The sequence below is a fragment of the Sphaerodactylus townsendi genome, linkage group LG07 (genome assembly GCF_021028975.2).
Source record: "Sphaerodactylus townsendi isolate TG3544 linkage group LG07, MPM_Stown_v2.3, whole genome shotgun sequence".
NCBI classification, from domain to species: domain Eukaryota; kingdom Metazoa; phylum Chordata; class Lepidosauria; order Squamata; family Sphaerodactylidae; genus Sphaerodactylus; species Sphaerodactylus townsendi.
The window spans coordinates 96,229,062-96,247,918 of NC_059431.1; the positions used below are offsets into that span (position 1 = coordinate 96,229,062).

The window sequence follows — 18,857 nt, forward strand, 5'->3', positions numbered from 1 at the left end:
GATAAGAGCCATTAAAATAAAATCAACCTGAATGGGAGGTGATGTTGTGTAGAAAATTAGTGGCTGTGAAGAAACAGAGGAAAGGTGAATCCTATAATTGCTGAGAGAAGAAGGCCATAGGTCCAGATGGGGTTGCCAGATCCCCCTGGGCCACCAGTAATGGATAGGAAGGTGGTTAGTCTGCCAGATCCAAGTTGAGAAACTCCTGGACATTAGGGGATGGAGCCTGGGGAAGTCAAAGACCTCAGTGGGGTACAACCTCCAAATTCCAACCTCCAAAGCATTCATTTTCTCCAGGGGAACTGATCTCTGTAGTTTGGAAATGAGATGTAATTCCAGGGGATCCCCAGGTTTCACCTGGAGGCTGGCATATCTAAACCCAAGTCTAGCAATATAGGACCAATAATCATTCCTTCTCCTCTCAAACAACAGTCAAGTGCCTGTCGTGACAATGAACACAAGATACAACAAAGGGGGTTGATTCTGCATGCTTTGGTGTCTCCCTCGGGTTGTGAATAATGTCGTTGCGTAAATGAACAAGAGTAACTGTCCTCTCAAAAACATACTGTACCTTGCCCTGTGGGAGGAATGCAGTGTCAAAGGCAGGTGAATGGCAGTTAATTGGAGGGTGGATAACATTTTTTTTCAATTTATACCCTGCCTTCCTCCAGCCATACTGGGCTCAGTACAGCTTCCAGCAACATGCATTACAATATAAAATATTTAAGATATTTAACAAAAAATCTAAAATATATAAAATACAAATTAAAAACACACAATATAAAACACAAATCCTAATTTCACTCAACAGATGCCATTCAAATTACATACCTAGTATATAATAGTAATCTCAGTGGTGAGTTGGTTCACAGTGATGGTAAAAATGGCCAACAACAACTCAGACAACAAGGTCCTCCAAAGGGTGGAGACAAGGAGGGAAGGAAACAAAGTGGGGGGAGATAAGAAGGAAAGGGAGGAGAAAGGAGGGAAGTCAACTGGTTGACTTAACAGTTGCTGCCTCAACCATGTTCCTGATGTTCCACCATCTTGCAGGCCCTGAGGAACTGAGTTAAATCCTGCAGGGTGCAAGTCTCATTAGAGAGAGCTCCATCAGGGGCCAGAGCTGAAAAGGCCCTGGCCCTGGTTGAGGACAGCCGGATGACCTCCAGAAGGGGGAAGAGAAATTGGCAAAGTTGGGTCTCTTATATTATAGTATCTTCATACAAAATCCATATTCCTTGATCAAATACAATTTGTAGACATTCTAGTCCATTCCCACAGTTGCTAACCTCCATAAGGGGCTTGGTATTCTCCTAGATTGTCAATGGATCTTCAGACTACTGAGATCAATTCCTCTGGAGAAAATGGCAGCTATGGTATACCAGAGATTCTAGGTTCCTCCCCACCTTTGCCTTCTCTAATTCCACCATTTGAGATTGATCAAAAGGGCTTTTTAATTTTGTTTAAATGCTAAAGGTCTAGTGATAGATCCAGCCAGCAAAATAATGCGGGAGAAAAAATAGCACTCCACCCCCATAAGGCAGCAGGCAATGCAAACAAGGAAGCAGTTGGCAGGCAGTAATTCTGCCATTACATTATAAAGTGATCAGCAGGGCTTTTAAAAACTTTTTTTAATGTCAAGGATCTGTCACAGGCGCAATGGACTCTTTAAGTCCACTGAAATATTTCTAGACCAAAGATAGGAAACAACAAACAAAAAGATGCCAAAAGGGAGGTTGCAAAGAAACAAGCAAGGAAGTGGCAGGCAAGCAAAATGGTGGCTTGGCTCAGCTAGGGACACTTCTCAGTAGGGAAATCTGGGTAGGACAGAACCTGCAGGGAAACCCCACTGCGAAGAAGAGAGCCACAGGGTAAGCACTGCATGTACAATAGGCAGTGGTGGGATCCAAAAATGTAGTAACTGGTTCCCATGGTGGTGAGATTCAAACTGTGGTAGTAAGCGCCAATGGGGCTGGGCGGGGCACGACGGGGCGTGACCAGAGATTCTGGGGACATTCCTGGGCGGGGCTGTGGCAAGGACGCAGCCGCTGCACCGATCCTTGAGCGGGGAAGCCGAATGCATGCAGGTGCCCAGGCTGCCACGCACGCCGGTGCACCTCCTGCTAGACTCCTTCAAGTTCTGCACGCTACTGCTGAGAGGAGGAGCGTAACTAAGGCAAAAATCACGTGGCAAAATCACCAATTAGTAACCTCCTCTCGGCACACACAAATAATTAGTAACCTACTCTCAGGAACCTGTGAGAACCTGCTGGATCCCACCTCTGACAATAGGTCTTATATGCAAATGTAAGATGGCCCCCTCTTTTTTAAATGGCATACCTGCAGAAAAACCTAGTCTTGCATTTGTGTAAATCCTGCATATCTAGTAGGAAGGAGGATGGTTTTAGGGCCAGTCATAAAGGCATCAGGACCAAGTGCCCCGACAGGCAAGGTTTCTATATTCTTGGAGATAATCTCTTGGAATGTGGTGTAGTCAGGCTGGGAGGCAAATATCTGCTAAACTTGTTTCCTATTATATCGGATTTCACTGTCAAATGCCTGTCAGAAGGGCAGCAAAGCAGGGCCCTAGGGTTGCCAATTATTGTTGGGTTATTCCTGGAGATTTGGGTACCAGAAGGATTTTGGGAAGGGAGGAATCTCAGTTAATTCTCCACAGCAGCCATTTTCTCCGGGGAATTGATCTGTGACCAGTCACAATTCCAGGTGATCTCACCCTCCCACCAAGGATGGCTACTAATCTATATTTGAGGATTCTAAACACTCTGAAATTAAAAGAAATCAAGAAGAAAAGTCCTCCATGCTGAATTAATTGCAACCTTCCCCTGGGACTGTTTACTCTACAAAGACAGCAGAGCCCCCAATACTTTGCCTAGAAAAGGGTTAAATTTGGAGATCATATACTAGATGGCTTAGATCCCCAACACCAGTTCTCTGTTAAGCTAGCCTTGAACCTCAAGATCAACAAGCCAACTAAAAGTGCAGATCCTAAACAGATACACTCATCTGAATGAGGTGAGCAGAAACATCTGCCTCTGGCACTTATCTGTGCCATGCTTCAACCCTGCCTGAAATTCTTCAGAGGTCTTTAACTCTTTCACAGTTTAACAGCAACTAAAAACAGGTATATAGTTGTTAGAATAGTGATTTGGAATGGCCTGCAGTTAGAGCTGACCATCTCCAGGTGGGGCCTGGAGATCTCCCAGAATTACAACCAATCTCCAGGCATCAAAGATCAGTCCCCTCTGGGGAAAATAGCTCCTTTGTGAAGAAGAAGAGATGAAGAAGAGTTTCAATTTATACCCCCTTTCTCTCCTGTAAGGAGACTCAAAAGGACTTACAATCTCCTTTCCTTCGCCCCACCCAAACAAACACCCTGTAAGGTGGTTGGGACTGAGAGAGCTCCGAAGAGCTGTGACTGGCCCAAGGTCACCCAGCTGTGTTGGAGTGCACAGGCTTATCTAGTTCCCTAGACAGGCCTCCACAGTTCAAGTGGCAGAGTGGGGAATCAAATCCGGTTCTACACCACTGTTGCTCCCTTTTACATCCAGTTTTATTTATACAAAATACATTGAGTGAAATAGGAGGAAAAATTGCTGATCAGATTCCAAGCAAGTCGGTCCCTTTCGCCATTCAAAGGCAAGAAGGTTACTTGGCATTGTTAGTTCACATTTTTTTTTCAGCCCTTTCTTGTTGTGTTTCTTCACAAAGCGCATGTTCCTCAGGAACCTGGGATCAACCCCCTTCAGAGTGTGGTGGACTCTATGGCCTTATGCCATGCTGAGGTTGCTCTTCTGTTTTTCCATATAAAAAAGCTCAAACTGGGTTCCAAAATAAGATTTGCAAAATACAAAGGCCAATAAAAGTGAGTCAAACAATAAAAACGAGTTAAACAATAACATGCAGTTAAAAGTATTGGGATAATAAAACTGCTTTAAACCAGTCTGAAAAAACAAAAGCAGAAGCAAGTTGCCTATTAAAAAACACAAAGAATGGGGTTTTTTTAAATAAGCTTGGCATTTTAATTAAGATAACACAGGTGCCTCACAAATGCAACTACAGAAGAGGTACTGTAGTCCACTGTATTTATTTACTTCATCAATATCCCACCATTCCACTGGGAGATTTCAACATTTTCCTCTCCATTTTCCATGTTCCTTCACAACATCCCTGCAAGGTGTGTTAGACTAAATGTGTGTGCCTGATCCAAGGTCACCCAGCAAGTTGCCATGGTCGAGTGGGGATTTGAACTTGGGTTCTCACAGATCCTAGTCCTGCACTCTACCCACCTCACCACACCAACTCTCAAGACAGGCTGAACAAGAAAAAAATGTACTAAGCGGCTGACACACAAGGTTTTTTTCCCCATCTGGAAAGCAGGCAGTCCCCCACATTAGAGCAAAATATCCACATGACATCTTCCTCATTCCAAGCATGACTCATGTGCTCCTGGACTTTCCTCCTTTCGTCCAGTTTAATCTGCCCTACAGGGAGAGGAGGAAAAGTCCTGTGGTACAGAACGGTAAGCTGCCGTACTGCTGTTGAAGCTCTGCTCAAAACCTGAGTTTGATCCTGACGGAAGTCAGTTTCAAATAGCTCAAGGATGACTCAGACTTCCATCCTTCTGAGGTTGGTAAAATTAAGTAGGCAGCTTGCTGGGGGTAAACTGTAGATGGCTGACGAAGGCAATGACAAACCACCCTGTAAACAAAGTCTGCCTAGTAAATGTCACGATGTGACGTCACCCTAGTACCTTTTTATCTTTTCAGGAAGAGTAGTGGTGGAGGAAACTCTGCTTTCAGAACAGCCTGGGGCACCTTACATCATTGCCCCACTTTTAACCCACTAAACACCTTTCCCACCCTTTCCCACAGCTCAGTAGAGAAAGGGCAGGGAGAAGGAGAAGTATCAGAGCTGTAGTGAGGGGGCTTGGTGTGAAGAGGGAAAGATGAGAAGCATGGAAGGAAACAGCAGCAGGAAGCAGTGTGGGAATGGGTGTATATGAATGCCCCCCCTTCCCTCTACACTTGCTTCTGGGGATTTAACTTGAGCCTTTAAGGTGTCAAAAGTCCTGCTTGGTTTTTGTTTTTTTGAGTCATGTATTCCTTAAATGGAACACCACTGGCGTTCACTGAACAGGGTGTCTGAGAAAGAAATTAAATATTGGGCAAGCTCATACAGGTGATAGAGCCAGTGTGGGGTAGCAGGTGGAGCAGGGATTCCCCAACTTCAATATGGTGCCAGACAACTGTTTTTAGAAAGTGGGTGGGATCATGTGCCGCTATTACCCAGCAAGGCTTCTGATTAGCTATTGGGGGTATGTTTGGCTATGCAGATTTTTTAAAAATGTTGAGTTGGCAGCAGCTGCCACCACAGCACAAGGATATTCCCTGTATGTCTGAGGGTGGCAGCCATTTTGTGTTGGGCACTGTCCTGCTGCAGCCATTTTGTATTTTCACCTACATTGCTGAGACAGAATTCCAAAAGTTCCCATAGGCTCAAAAAGATTAGGGACCCCTGAGGTTATACCAGGATCTGGGAGCTCTGAGTTGAAATCCCTACTTTGCTATGAATCTCATTGAGCAACCATCTCTCAGGGTTGTTGAGAAGGTGAGACAGAGGGCAAGCCACACATGTACCCTGAGAACATCAGAGGAAGGGGTGGGATTAAAGTGTGACATATATAGACATGTGAGATAAGAAAGCCAGTTTGGGTCTGGAATCTCAGCTGAGGCAAAAGGCACAATTTGTAGATGGCCTCATCATTTTCTAACTGGCAGTGGCAATGAAGAAACCCCTGAATTTGCCTTAAAATGAAATCTGGAGTCAAATTCTGAGATTTCCCACTCAGGTGAAATATCCACAACAGTTTGAGGCAAGCAAAAAGAGGCTCTACGCATTCAAGCCTATACCAGAACTACCCTTCTCTAGCCCAAGATTTCTGATCACTGCAGGATCTTCCAATATGTGTGTGCTGATTTTCCACTGGTGGCAACCAAGGTTGTGAAATGTACCTGGCCTCAGCCTGTAATTGAAGTAGTCCTATCCCACAGGAAAAGGTGTCTGACTTTTCTTGGAACTATTCCAGCAGTGCTCCTCGCTTGCACGTATGGCATCTGAAAGGACATGTGGGATGTTACCATGTCCTCTGTGTAAAGATACAAGTAAGCCTGGAGCAAGCATTACCATCCCAGCATCTTGTAAAACAAGAATTCAAATATCTCAGTTCATTTACTATCACCACCCCCCCAACCACACAATAAAATCAGCCTGAAAATCCAAAGCCCTTGCTTCGATAATAATCTTACAGCAGTAGTTTCCAGCATGGTGAGACCTCCTGGAATAGGGTTGCCAAGTCCAGGTTGGGACATTTCTGGAAATTTGAAGGCAAAGTCTGGGGAAGGTGGGATTTGGGCAGGGGAGGAACCTCAGCAGGGTATAATGCCATACAGTCCACCTTCCAAAGCAGTCATTTTCTTCTGGGAAAGAGATCTCTGCCATCTGGATATTTGTTGTAATTCTAGAGATCTTTGGGCCCCACTTGAAGGTAGTCAGCCCTACGTAGGAAAATGAGCACAAATGCTGCTTGGAATCTTTTGCTATTAGCAGGGATTCCTCAGCAGCATGGAAAGGGTCCAGTGAAAGCAGAAAGTTTCAAGGCTAATAGTGAGAGCACTGAGATGGCAATCCTAAATACACTTCCTAGGGATTAAAGAAGAATAGAATAAGAGTTTGGATTTATACCCCACCTTTCTCTCCTGTAAGGAGACTTAAGGTGGCTTACAAGCTTCTTTCCCTTCCTCTCCCCACAACAGACACCTTGTGAGGTAGGTGGGGCTGAGAGAGTTCCAAAGAATTGTGACTAGCCCAAGGTCACCCAGCAGGAATGTAGAAGTGTGGAAACACATCTTGTTCACTAGATAAGCCTCTGCCACTCAGGTGGAGGAGTGGGGAATAAAACCTGCCTCTCCAGATTAGAATCCACCTGCTCTTAACCACTACACTCTTCCCCTTAAACCTTTTAAATTCAATGGAACTCACTTCTCAGTAAACCTGGGTATAAGATTGCCCAGGGTCACTTTCCTAGTGCAAAGAGCTACATCCTAGAGGTCATTTTGATGAGAATTTTCCCCATTTTTTTTATATTAAGGATTCTTTTGAGAGCCAGAGTGATGTAGTGGTTAAGAGGGGTAGACCCTAATCTGGAGAACCAGGTTTGTTTCCCCACTCCTACGCATGAAGCCTGCTAGGTGGCCCTGAGCTAGTCACAGTTCTCTCAGGACTCTCTCAGCCCTACCCACCTCACAAAGTGTCAGTGTGGGGAGAGGAAGGAGTTTGTAAGTTGCTTTGAAAATCATTATGGTTGAGAAAAGCTGGGTATAAACCCAAACTCTTCTTCTTTGCACACTTTCAACTAAAATATACAGCAGAGTTCCATATCCTTCACTTTCCCCCCAAATTTTCAGGCTAGAAGTTAGGGGGAAAGTGAAGGATATGGAACTCTGACCTGTATACAAAAGTTTTAGCTGATTGGCTTAAACCAAACAGACCTCTTCAGAGGGAAAGGTTATTGACCTGATAGCCGTCTAACTTATCCCTTTGCTTTTATAGTACATAAACCAGGGGTATATATATATATATATTAAAAAGTTCTGGCAGTCCATCTGAGCAGAAAAATCCAAAGGTTTACATCTTTACAGAGCTCATAAATAGTTTTACGAACAGTGCACGTGACTTTGGGTTGGGTCTAAGGGGCCCACCCACCTTGTGGAGGGAGGTTTCGGGGAAGTCTCTTGGCACAAAAGTGACAGAGAGTTCCCAGGCCGGATAGAGTCCGACGAGTAGGAGGAAACAGATTACACCACCCTTGTTTGTGTAAACCACCCTTTCCCCCGAGCCGGTTTCCTTGCTTCCTCGGAGCGGCCTATCAGAGAGCAAAAGAGGAAAAACAAGAGAATAAAGGAACCAGAAAGTTAGAGCCAAACCACTTTGAAAGGGGGGGGGGGGGATCTAGCAAGTTTGCACCTTGGTCCTTTCCGATTTGGATGTTTGCATTTGAAGTCCAAGTGGAGAAGCTGGTGGAAACCCTGGGCGAAGAAGCTTCCCGACAGTTATCCGGGGGCATGACCGCAGGAGGCCAGAGCTCATGGCTGGGTCTGGCGGAGAACATCCACGCTTGGTGAGTACGTATAACTCTCTCGGAGCCTTGCTAAAGGCTCTAGCGGAGGACGTCCATGCTTGGTTAGTGCACATCTCTCTCGCTCTCGCTCTCTCTCGGAGCCTTGCTAGAGGGGCTGTGCTGCTGCTTCGGGACTTTGTGCGTGTGAATGTGGCGCTAGAAAGAACAGGCGCGAGAGCTTTCAGTGCTTGCCTGCGTCCGTGCTCCTGTGCGGGATAGTCTGTATTTAGTCCAGCAGCATTTGCCACACGGGGTCTCTGTTCAGTCGCAGAACCCTTTGGAGGAACGCTGAAAACATCTGGGACAAACATCCCTTCCAGTCCCGGAGATGCTGTGCATGAGGAGCAGGGTCTTCTCTCGGTTGCCATTCTGCCCCAAAGACCTGGTGATTTTGTAGGAATTCAGACTGCCGCTCCAGGCTCTCCCATGCCGCGTTGTAGCGTTTGGGTGTTGCCCAAACTTGTTGCTACTCTTTTGTCATCAGTTTCGCAATACTTTCTGATCTATTTTTAAAGTGTTACAGCTTCTGAAATCATGAGGAGCTGAGCTGTCCCTGAGAACGTTAGGGAAGTGCAGCCGCAGTTTCAATGCATGCCAGAGGTCGACAAAGAAGTTCCTATTTGAAAGGAAGAAAACCCCTCCTATGCAAAGCCCATACTTTCAGAACTATTTCTCTGAAGCCTGAGTTCGAATGTGTATTTTCATTACTAAAATGTAAATGCGAACTCTTAGTGATCTACGCATGCATGGATGTCTTTGCTGTTTGATACCATACATGGCTATAACCATATAGGGTATCAGATATTATGACTGCAAGCCTAGGAACATTTTCCTGGGAGTAGGCACCAATTAATAACAAGGGCATTACTTCTGAGTAGACCTTCTTAGGATTAGTGTCCAAATTGGAGGGAGAGGGTATGGATTTGCACAGCTTTCCTGTCTATGCATTCAGGTAAAGGCCAGGAGTGGGGGCCAGGAACAATTCACCTTGACTGTACGTATGTTGAATGTCTGGAAAGGGGTAAAAGCAGGTGTTACCATTATTATTTATTACATTTGTAGGCAGATCTTCTCCTTGAAGGCTGAGGGCAGTTTCCATCATAAAACAATGCAATAAAATAAAAACCACATCCAAAAATCTAACTCGCGTTTGCTAAAAAAATTAATCTTGATGGTGGAAAAATTTAAGACATTAAAATTCCAATAACCTACACGGAAAGTTAGGGAAGGAAAGGGATGGGGGAAAGAGGGAGGCCACTATTCCCTTTTCAGAATAAAGATGACAGGAGATGTGTGCATTAATCTACCACATCTCCCTGGATCTTTATTGCTACTGGGGTCCTAGTGCCTGCCTCCTTCCGATTCTTTGGCAGCACTTGAAACTCTTATTAATGTGCCCCTTTATTATCTGTCCCGGGAAACATAGCACTTTGTTAAAATAGCAGTTACATTGCTCTGGACGCATGTTAGCGAGACTTGCCTTTTTGTAAAGTTATGCCCGCCATTTTCTTTCCTGTGGCAGGAACAGGAAAGGAAATGGTGGGCACAACTTTACAAAAAGGCAAGTCTTGCTAATGTGTGTCCAGCGCAACATGAATTTTATCAAAGTACTGTTTATCCTAGGGCAGATAATGGTTTCGACGGAAGCGGCTCTTTAATAAAGAGTTTTAAATTCTGTCAAATAATTGGACTCCTTAACAATGCGGGCACACATTGCTCCAACTTCCACTGGAGAATGCACAACTGCAGTGTCAACTTTATTTTTTTTGAAGTATTGATACTAGACAAATGTAATTTTCTGGTAGAGGACAAACCCACACATACACACACAACTCGTCTCGCCCAAGAGGCAGGGCAGCTTTGAATGGAAAAGCAACCTCCGTGTTCATCAGCAAGAATGTCCAGAACTTCTCTGGCAGTGTGCATGAAACTCTTTCACTTGTGTAGGGCTCACAACCGTATGTTCCATGTATTTGAGGACATATGCATGAAGTTGGTGCATGGATGTACAGTGTGCTCGTTTATTCAGAAAAAGCTGCAGTAACTTAGAGAGAACCAATAGTTCACAGAGTTCATACTTCCCACGCACATTTTTTGCTGAACCTTCTTCTCCTCTCAGCTATGTTTTTGCAAGCTCCTTCTGCCTCTGACTCTGTGTGGTGAAATTTTCCTGAACTGTTGCTCTCAACAGAACCTAGCTCAGGCGTTCATAGACAGAGCATCAGTGTTTTTTCCCCAAAGCCCTGAGAAATGATAAAACAGCAACACATCTATTATTGTTATAAAACAGAGTGAGCAAGGACAACATTTCCTCCACTGAAGGTTTCCTTGTACACAGAAAGGAGCACTGTGTACTGGGCAAGAAGTCAACAGATTCATCCAGATCACACATTTGTTTCCTTGAGAGGAGCTGGTCAACAGTGTGTCATTATCGGTCAATAGAGGGCCTGTATGTTTCATTCCTTCAGCCTGTTTAACATTTGTGAGGCACATTTTACTTCATAGGCCCAGGAGCAGTTCATCCTGATTGACTGGGCCTTTAATTCTGTCTGGTGAATGTCCCAACCTGTGTCTGCCCAGGCCACCATTTTGTGCTGATTTATTCTTGGACTGTCTTAGATGCCTCTAGAATTATAGAGTTCACATTTGGCACATGGTACCTTAGGCTCAGTGGTCATTTTGTCTCAGTAAAGGCAGGAATGCCTTCATGGCCTGAGAAACTACACACTTAAAGACCATCCATCCCAATGTGACCCTGTGTGGAAATTTTGGTGCCTTTTGCCATTCCCTCTGGCAGATAGGTGACGTCTGCTACTGTTTTATTTTTCATTTTTTTCTGTGGTGCCACCAGCATTCATCTCTATCACACTTCCTCCAAGGAGCTCAGGGTGCACATACTTGGTTCTGTCTTCTCCATTTTATCTTCACAATAATCCTTGTGAGGCAGATTAGATTGTGAGAGAGTACTTAGCCCAAGGTTGCCCAGAGTGCTTCTCTGGCAGAGTGAGGCTTGAATCTGTTCTAGTCTGATACTCTTCACCGCTACTGCAGGCCTTCCTGAATCTGTCAAAAGGTTGTTCCACTGTATTATCCATTCAGAAAAATATGCAAGGCAGAATTATTCAGAAGGGCTTATAGGCAGTGCTGTAATTATTTAACATGGTGTATGGGTTTTTACCCTGGCCTGGATGACCCAAGCTAGCTTGATCCCCTCAGATCTCAGAAACTAAGCAAGATTGGCCCTGGTTAATAGTTGGGTGGGAGACCAGCAGGGAAGTCCAAGGATGCTACACAGAAGTAGGCAGTGGGAAACCACGTCTGTTCGTATCTTTCCTTGAAAACTCTACAAAGTCTCCATAAATCAGCTGCGACTTGACGGCACTTTCTACCACCACATGGGTTTGTAACTAATATTGTTGACTGTTTATGAGGTGATTTTAGATATTATTCTTAGTGCCCTTGGTTCATTGGTTGGAGAAAGAAACAGACAATGGGATTTTCAAAGGACAGCTCGTATACAAGACATCTTCCATGTTACATGGAATTTCTGCAGATGTTGGATGCAGCTAACAAATCTTGTTCCCCTGTTTTTTTAAGAATCCCCTTTGTTAGACTATCAGTTGTCAGATATCTTTATTTACTGACTGAGGCCCGATGGCATAGAGTTCTTACCCTTGCTAGATGCAATGTTCTACCTTCCTCCCTCCAACAAGGATGACGTCTGCAGCTTCCTTACAAAGATAGGAAATGCTTATGTGATTTGGATTGTGTAGAATCTGTATCCCATATGATGTTATACTGTCCCTTTTATGTTTTAGCTAAAGAAAAGTATATAGCTCCCCTTTTGTGTGAGGTTGAAGGGACAACTGATAAACAGGTTATTTTTCTTTTAAACAGTGATTGCTGTGAGGTGTTGGATGCTGTGGCTAAATTTTTAACTGGTGTAATTTCTATCTTCTCTAAATTGTGTTAACTGAGAGGCTGTTATGTTTTATATATGCTATTAAATGTATTGGAATGAATGAGAATGACATTTTCCATGCAGTTGTCTTGGGAGGCCATGAAGACTGGACTTGTATCTTCATACGAGTTGGGTCCAGCCCCCCCCCCCCAAAAAAAAAAAGCTGGGGAAGGCAATTTAAGGTCATGAAAATATAGGCAGCCATGCATAACACCATTCATTTGGAAACACAGAAATGGAATCTCTGTGCAAGTTTGCAAATGGGTTCAACTGTAAGCTTTACAATGGTCCCATGTGCTAGGCCCGTTTGAGAGTACATTGGCCCCTTGAAGGGTGGGGGTTTCAAATTAAAAGGGCAATATAAGATGACTTTTACAAATATATTTTTATGAAGAGGAGCCAAGTAGTCTAATGGTACACAGTTCTTCTGATGTACCCATGGATGCTGATATTGTGTTCGATCACACCCTTGCTGACTCTGCCTGTCAGAGCTTTTGAAGAGCTCTGAGCTCATCTTGTGTGAGATCATCAGGAGAACTCAGTTGTGACATACCAGTATTAACAAGTATGTTAATCAGATTTTGCAGTCGTCACCACTGACTTTCTGAAAGATGCTGCTCATAAGCAGAAATCTTGCATCGTCTTAAAAGACTAAGTCATTATTCTGGCATAAACTTGCAGTGCTTCAGTTGTCAGGGCTTGCGTCACTGCCTCTGTGTCATTTCATCTCCTCTCTTTGGCAGATGCTCCTTTTCCTGTTGGCTGCTCTCATCGATTACCATTTACACAACCATGTTGTCAGCATCACACTGGAGGAGCCTACGCCAAACTTTGCTGGTGCTCTTCACCTCCGCGCTTCTCATTGGAATAACCATGCTGGCCATCTCCTCTGACATCAACCCTGTTGGGTTTTTCTTCCTAGGAGTGGGGGGCCTGTGCTTGGTCGGTTACCTCATCAGTCTGGTGGTCGAATATTACCTGAAGCCACAGAATCCAACAGATGAGAATGGCTCAGCCTCAAGGAGACAAAGTCACGCTCGGTGAGCATCCGCATTCTTGTTGCCTTTCCTTTGCAAATCTGACTCCTGAGCTGCAGTCAATTTAGAGCTGGGCCATACAAATTGTAGGCTATGTGGTAGAGCGGGGGTCCTCAACCTTTCTGAGCCTGTCAACACTTTTGGAATTCTAGCACAGGGCGGTGAGCACAACCATAAAATTGCTGTCTCAGGAGGTAGAGAAACACATACAGCGGAAGCCCAAGTTCAGGGGAAAAGAGAGGTAAATAGAATACACTGGGAAAGAGAAGTGAGAGGGAATAAAACAAACACTGGCTTTTTCCACCCAAATCTTCCAAAACATTTTGAAAACGTTTTCAATCCCCTCCTTTAGCACAATGTGTGTACACACTCACCCCCTTGAAACATTTTTCAGCTGCCATTCTGCCCCCCCCCCCCCTATTTTTGGAGTTGAAGAATCAATGCTTCCAGGCATCACAGCTTCATGCTGCACTTCTCCATAATGATGCCTCTAGGATTAGCCCCCCAAATAACAGAATTGAGGAGACAGAGACAAGAGGGATCGGAGAGAATGAACACACAAAATGATGCTGAGGAGAAAGTCCAGGGACAGCAGAGAGGCATGGGAAACGTCTTAAAGAGACTGCACAGCCCAGTGAAGCCATTTTGAAAATATTTCATTAAATAATCATTTTAAAGGGCATTCACTGAAAATGTTTTGAGGCTGGAAATAAAACATTTTAGGAACCAAAGGGGGTGGGACCAATGCGGAACTCCTCGGAGTATCATTTTATTTCCTGCCTCAATGCGGAACTCCTCAGAGTATTATTTTATTTCCTGCCTCAAAGTTTTTTAAAATGTTTGTGTGGAAAGGGCTAACGTGATGACTTCTGCCACCGAAATAATGTTATTTTAATCTGCTTAGCAAATCAGTTCTGCAGTAGCAAATCAGAAACCCTGATGGGCAAGAGAGCCACCTGGAGCTCTAAACACACTTTGTGGCCAAGAAAGGTGTTGACGGTTCCCGTGGCACCCATGGGTGCCATGGTGAGAACACTTGTAGTATAGACTAGAAGGCTGTTCCTGAAATTAGACCACCTAATTCAGCATTCTGTTTTCATCAGTGGCTAACCAGTGCTTCTAGACTTCTTGTGAGTGGGCATGACCATTATAACCCTTCCTTATTTTTGGGACCCAACTCCTGGTATTTGGAGGGATAATGCCTCTGAATATGAGGATCAATATACCTTTCATGGCTAATAGACAATGACAGCCTAAACATCTGATTTCCCTCAAATTGGAAACCTTCTATCTAAGCTGCTTCCCATCACCTCATTTTAAGGCAGTGAATTTAATATGTTTATTATTAATTCAGTTGGCTGAGTGTGATTATTGTGTGTGTCACACTTCAACCTTCCATCTTCATTACGGCTCATAAGCCATACAGAAGCAGAACAGAGTTAATTAATAATTACCTAAAATTATATCTCTGTGTATCATTCAGCCTAGTACATTAGACAATTAAAAGTTTTGGAGGTTTATTACGGTATGTTATGTTTATTATGTATTTTGTGGAAAAGACAGGTAGGAGAATCACATGACAGAAATTCCATTAAAAAACTTCCCTATGTATGGAAAGCTTGATTAATTGACTTCATTTATGCCTTTCTTCCCTGTGGCAATCCAGTGCAACTGACATCACTCTCCTCCCCTCCATTTTACCCTCACAATAAACCTGTGAGGTAGGTTAGACTGATAGTATGTGACTAACTGATGGTCACCCAGTGGGGTTCCATGACAAAGTGGGGATTGGAACCTGGGTGTTCCAGATCCTAGCTTGGCCCTCTACACCCCAATCCAGACTAGGTGGGGAAGATGCCACATTCATGCCACTCTGCCCCCCCCCCCCAAAAAAAAACAACAACACACACACCCCGGCTAGAATTCCCCATAGAAGATAGTAGAGATACACTATGAAAATGAGAGCTGGGTGAGCAGTAGACGCCTACTAAGATATCAGTTATTAAGTCTGGAGAAAGTAGCAGAAGATGAAATTGAGATCACAACATGAATACTTCATTATCTCAGAAGAACATGTGGAAATCAGCTATTTAAAAAAAAATCTTTGAAAGTCTCTCTGCTGGATCACTTTTTAAAAGAAAAAAGTTATTTCTCTTTATACACAGCTGGACAGTTATACGGTGTCATACTTTTTATCCTACGTATTAAAAAGATAAATCAAATTTGCCTGTTAAGATATATGCTACAATAAAACACACAATATTTTGTCTACAGGTAGTTTGGTGGCTTAATGGTTCTGTCTGCACATTTAATGAGAGGGATGCCTTGAAAAACAAACCATTTGTCTCTGTTTTTATGGGCTATAAACTAGTTTTCTGCATACATTATTTCTGTCTGCATTTGATGCTTTTGAGAGTTGGAAAAAAACTCTTTTACAGTCAAATTGGGCCCAACAGTCCCTTCCTGAAGAGATATACACCCTTCTAAGCTCAATTATGTCAATACTTAGAGGAATATATGTAAAAATGCTGTTAAGTCACAGCTGACTTGTGGTAACCCAGTAGAGTTTTCAAGGCAAGAGACTGACAGAGGTGGTTTGCCATTGCCTTCCTCTGCATCGTAGCCCTGGAGTTCCTTGGTGGCCTCGGTTCCAAGTACTAACTAGGGCCAACTTTGCTTAGCTTCTGAGCTCAGGCTAGCCTAGGCCATCCAGGTCAGGCTTAGAGGTGTAGAACACTGCAAATGATCTAAAATTACTTCTGAGACTCTGTCAAAGGGTATAGTTAAACAAAGTTAAGCGTATTTTTAAAAGCAGGAGAGGAAGTTAAAAGTTGCTTCTCTTAAGCCGTGTCTTTACAAAGGAGATAAAGATCAGTGGAATGCTAGAAAAAAAGTTTGTTGCCAAACAGCAAAGCAAAATTAAGAACCTTTCAAGCGAGTCGCATGTTTGATGAGATTGTCCACACTTTTTGATCTGCCATTTCAGACTCAACTCATTGTACACAGAGACCATGTCAGAGCTTATTTTGGGGCTGCGGAGGGCCAAAATGCATGCTACTTGTGACATGAATTGGGTCACAGATGCCCTACCCAAGTCTCAGTCACATGTTTGTGCAGGGACTGACCTTTAAAAACCTCCCCCTCGCCTTGTTCTGCTCCAAACACTGATCAGGGCTCCCTTCCCATGCCATTTTTGCCAGCAGAAACAGCCAAGGAGAGCGGCTATTGCCCCTTCTGTGGAGCCTAGATTAGATGGGGCATTGATTTGAATCTGTTTGGTAGCTGTTTGCAGAGAGGACTTTTATATAGTGAAGAAGAAGAGTTTGGATTTATACCCCACTTTTCACTCCTTTAAGGAGACTCAAACTCCTTTCCCTTCCTTTCCCCACAACAGACACCTTGTGAGGTAGGTGGGGCTGAGAGATTTCCGAAGAACTGTGACTAGCCCAAGGTCACCCAGCAGGAATGTAGGAGTGCAGAAATGCGTCTGGTTAACCAGATAAGCCTCCACCACTCAGATTAGAATCCACCTGCTCTTAACCACTACACTATGCTGACCATGCTGATGTCTTACTTAATCCTGTCTTTATCCTTTTCTCACTCAAGGGAACTGATGCAATGGCTTATTTTAACCACAACCCCGTTTTTTTTTTCTGCAGAGACAATGAGGCATATGAAGCACCAACGTATGAGGAGGTGGTGGGAACTGGCCAGGTACCGGTCTCAACAGTCTGGACCATCACCTCTGGAACGGTAACCTCCCAAGCGGATCCCCCTCCATACAGCGTGGTTATTGAGCCACCCACCCACAGTGAAACAGTAGTGGAGGCATTCAGTGTCTCAGTGGCCCCAGGCACACGGCGTGCCTCGGAAGCAGATATGCACAACAAGCTGCGCCTTAGACTGGTGCTCCCACCGAGGCTGCAGCGATTTGTCTCGGATAGCCCTGAACTCAAAGGGACTGAAGATCATGTGGAGCGTCTGGAGCCACTCACCCCGCCACCTTCTTATGACAACGTAACTGGCGACGAGGTCTTTGAAGAAGCAGCCGAGCCCACAAGGTTATGACCTAATGCCTGGGGGCTTGGAGACGATCTTGGTACTGCGTTATAGCAGTGCATGTGATAAATGGCTGGCCATTTCACTTACTGGGAACATTCCCAATTGGGTGCAAGCAGCCAGAAGTGAGCAGAACTAAGCCCTAGCATCTTCCAGACTCACAGGGGTTGCTTGACTTTGTTCATCTGGCAGTAGCAGTGATCCACATCAGCTAACCAGTCGACTTATCTCAACACCATTGCCGGTTGGCTTAGCTTCACAAGAGGGTGAGGGCTGGCAGGGGCTGGCTCCTCTACCATTTTGACTCCACAGTCAAGCCCTGGTAATAAAGTGGTAACTCACAAAAGCTTGTGCCACAACAAATGTGTTCATCTTCAAGATCGCACAAGACCTTTCCCCTGTGGAAGTTAGAGCTCTGTCGCCATACCACTTTCTTTAAACACATGCTGGGCCCTACAAATCACGGCCTGTATTAAAAAGCTTGAATACTATTTTTTTTTGGCCATCAAGTCACAGCAGACTTATAGTGACATTCAGAGGTGGTTTGCCATTGGTTGCCTCTACATCGTGATCCTGGTATTCCTTTTTGGTCTCCCATCCAATATACTGGCTAAGGCCAACCCTGCTTAGCTTCCAAGATCTGACAAGATCGAACTAGCATGAGTAATCATACTTCGTCTTAATGTGCATCTCCTCTTAAAAAAAATCTCATAAGAAATGTACACTTACAGCAATCATAGGACTACTGTGTGGCTTGCTGTGTCTCCCAAATACTGTTTATGTGTTCTTGGACAAGTAGCACAGGCTGCTTGGAAGCTAGCACTTCAGGAGGTTTGGTAAAATTCCCATGGGAAGGATTTTTAATCATATCTAATAGCTGATAATGGAAACTTGTGGGTGAGGAGGGAAGATGATGGGGATAGCATCATTGAAATGTAAGAGAAAAAACAGTTGATAGTTGTGTCTCGCCATTGGACCAATTCTAGCGGCTAAAGCAAAAAATATAAATAAAATGTGAGCACATGGTTGAGTTGGTTTCTGGTTCAGACGTTCACTGGGTGAGGTGATTCAGATGTTTATTGGGTGAGGTGATTCATTCCAAAGCTAGATACGTTTTTACTTTGTTTATGTTGTGCTATATTGAGACATGTCATCATTCTCATTAAGTTCTGTTGGCGGAGTTTCATATTCAGCCCAATAAAAAAGGAAGTATCGGGCAGGATACTGTATTCTGGAATTTACCTCAAATACCTCAAATTGGAAGTATCTCCCTTCTGAATACTACGGCTTTCTAACCTGGCTTTCCCAGTATTAAGGACAATCTTGGGTTCACCTGGCACCCCACTTCCTTCATACTAAGAATTAGTGCTTGAACTTCTGCATTACACATGGATTTTCATCTGTAAATTAAACTAGGCCAAACAATTTAAAATTTAATTTAAAACAACAACATAAAAACATGTCATGTTTATCTCAGAATGAATCTTGTTGTATATAGTGTAGAATATCTACAACTTGAACACATTCAGCAGAATTTAGTACCTGTATGGCTGTCTTAAATGAAGGATGGAATGTAAACTTGGGTGGAAAACTCGCAACAAAG

General features: G+C 44.0%; 1 protein-coding gene across 1 annotated transcript; it reads left to right on the top strand.

Moving 5' to 3' along the window:
- The first annotated feature begins 7,832 nt into the window (after nucleotides 1–7,832).
- On the top strand, nucleotides 7,833–18,476 carry TMEM139 (transmembrane protein 139). The gene is made up of 3 exons (XM_048504505.1): nucleotides 7,833–8,197; nucleotides 12,902–13,198; nucleotides 16,855–18,476. Exons 2-3 carry the CDS (start codon nucleotides 12,951–12,953, stop codon nucleotides 17,261–17,263), a joined length of 657 nt encoding a protein of 218 aa, XP_048360462.1. The 5' UTR covers nucleotides 7,833–8,197; nucleotides 12,902–12,950; the 3' UTR covers nucleotides 17,264–18,476.
- The last annotated feature ends 381 nt before the right edge of the window (nucleotides 18,477–18,857 follow it).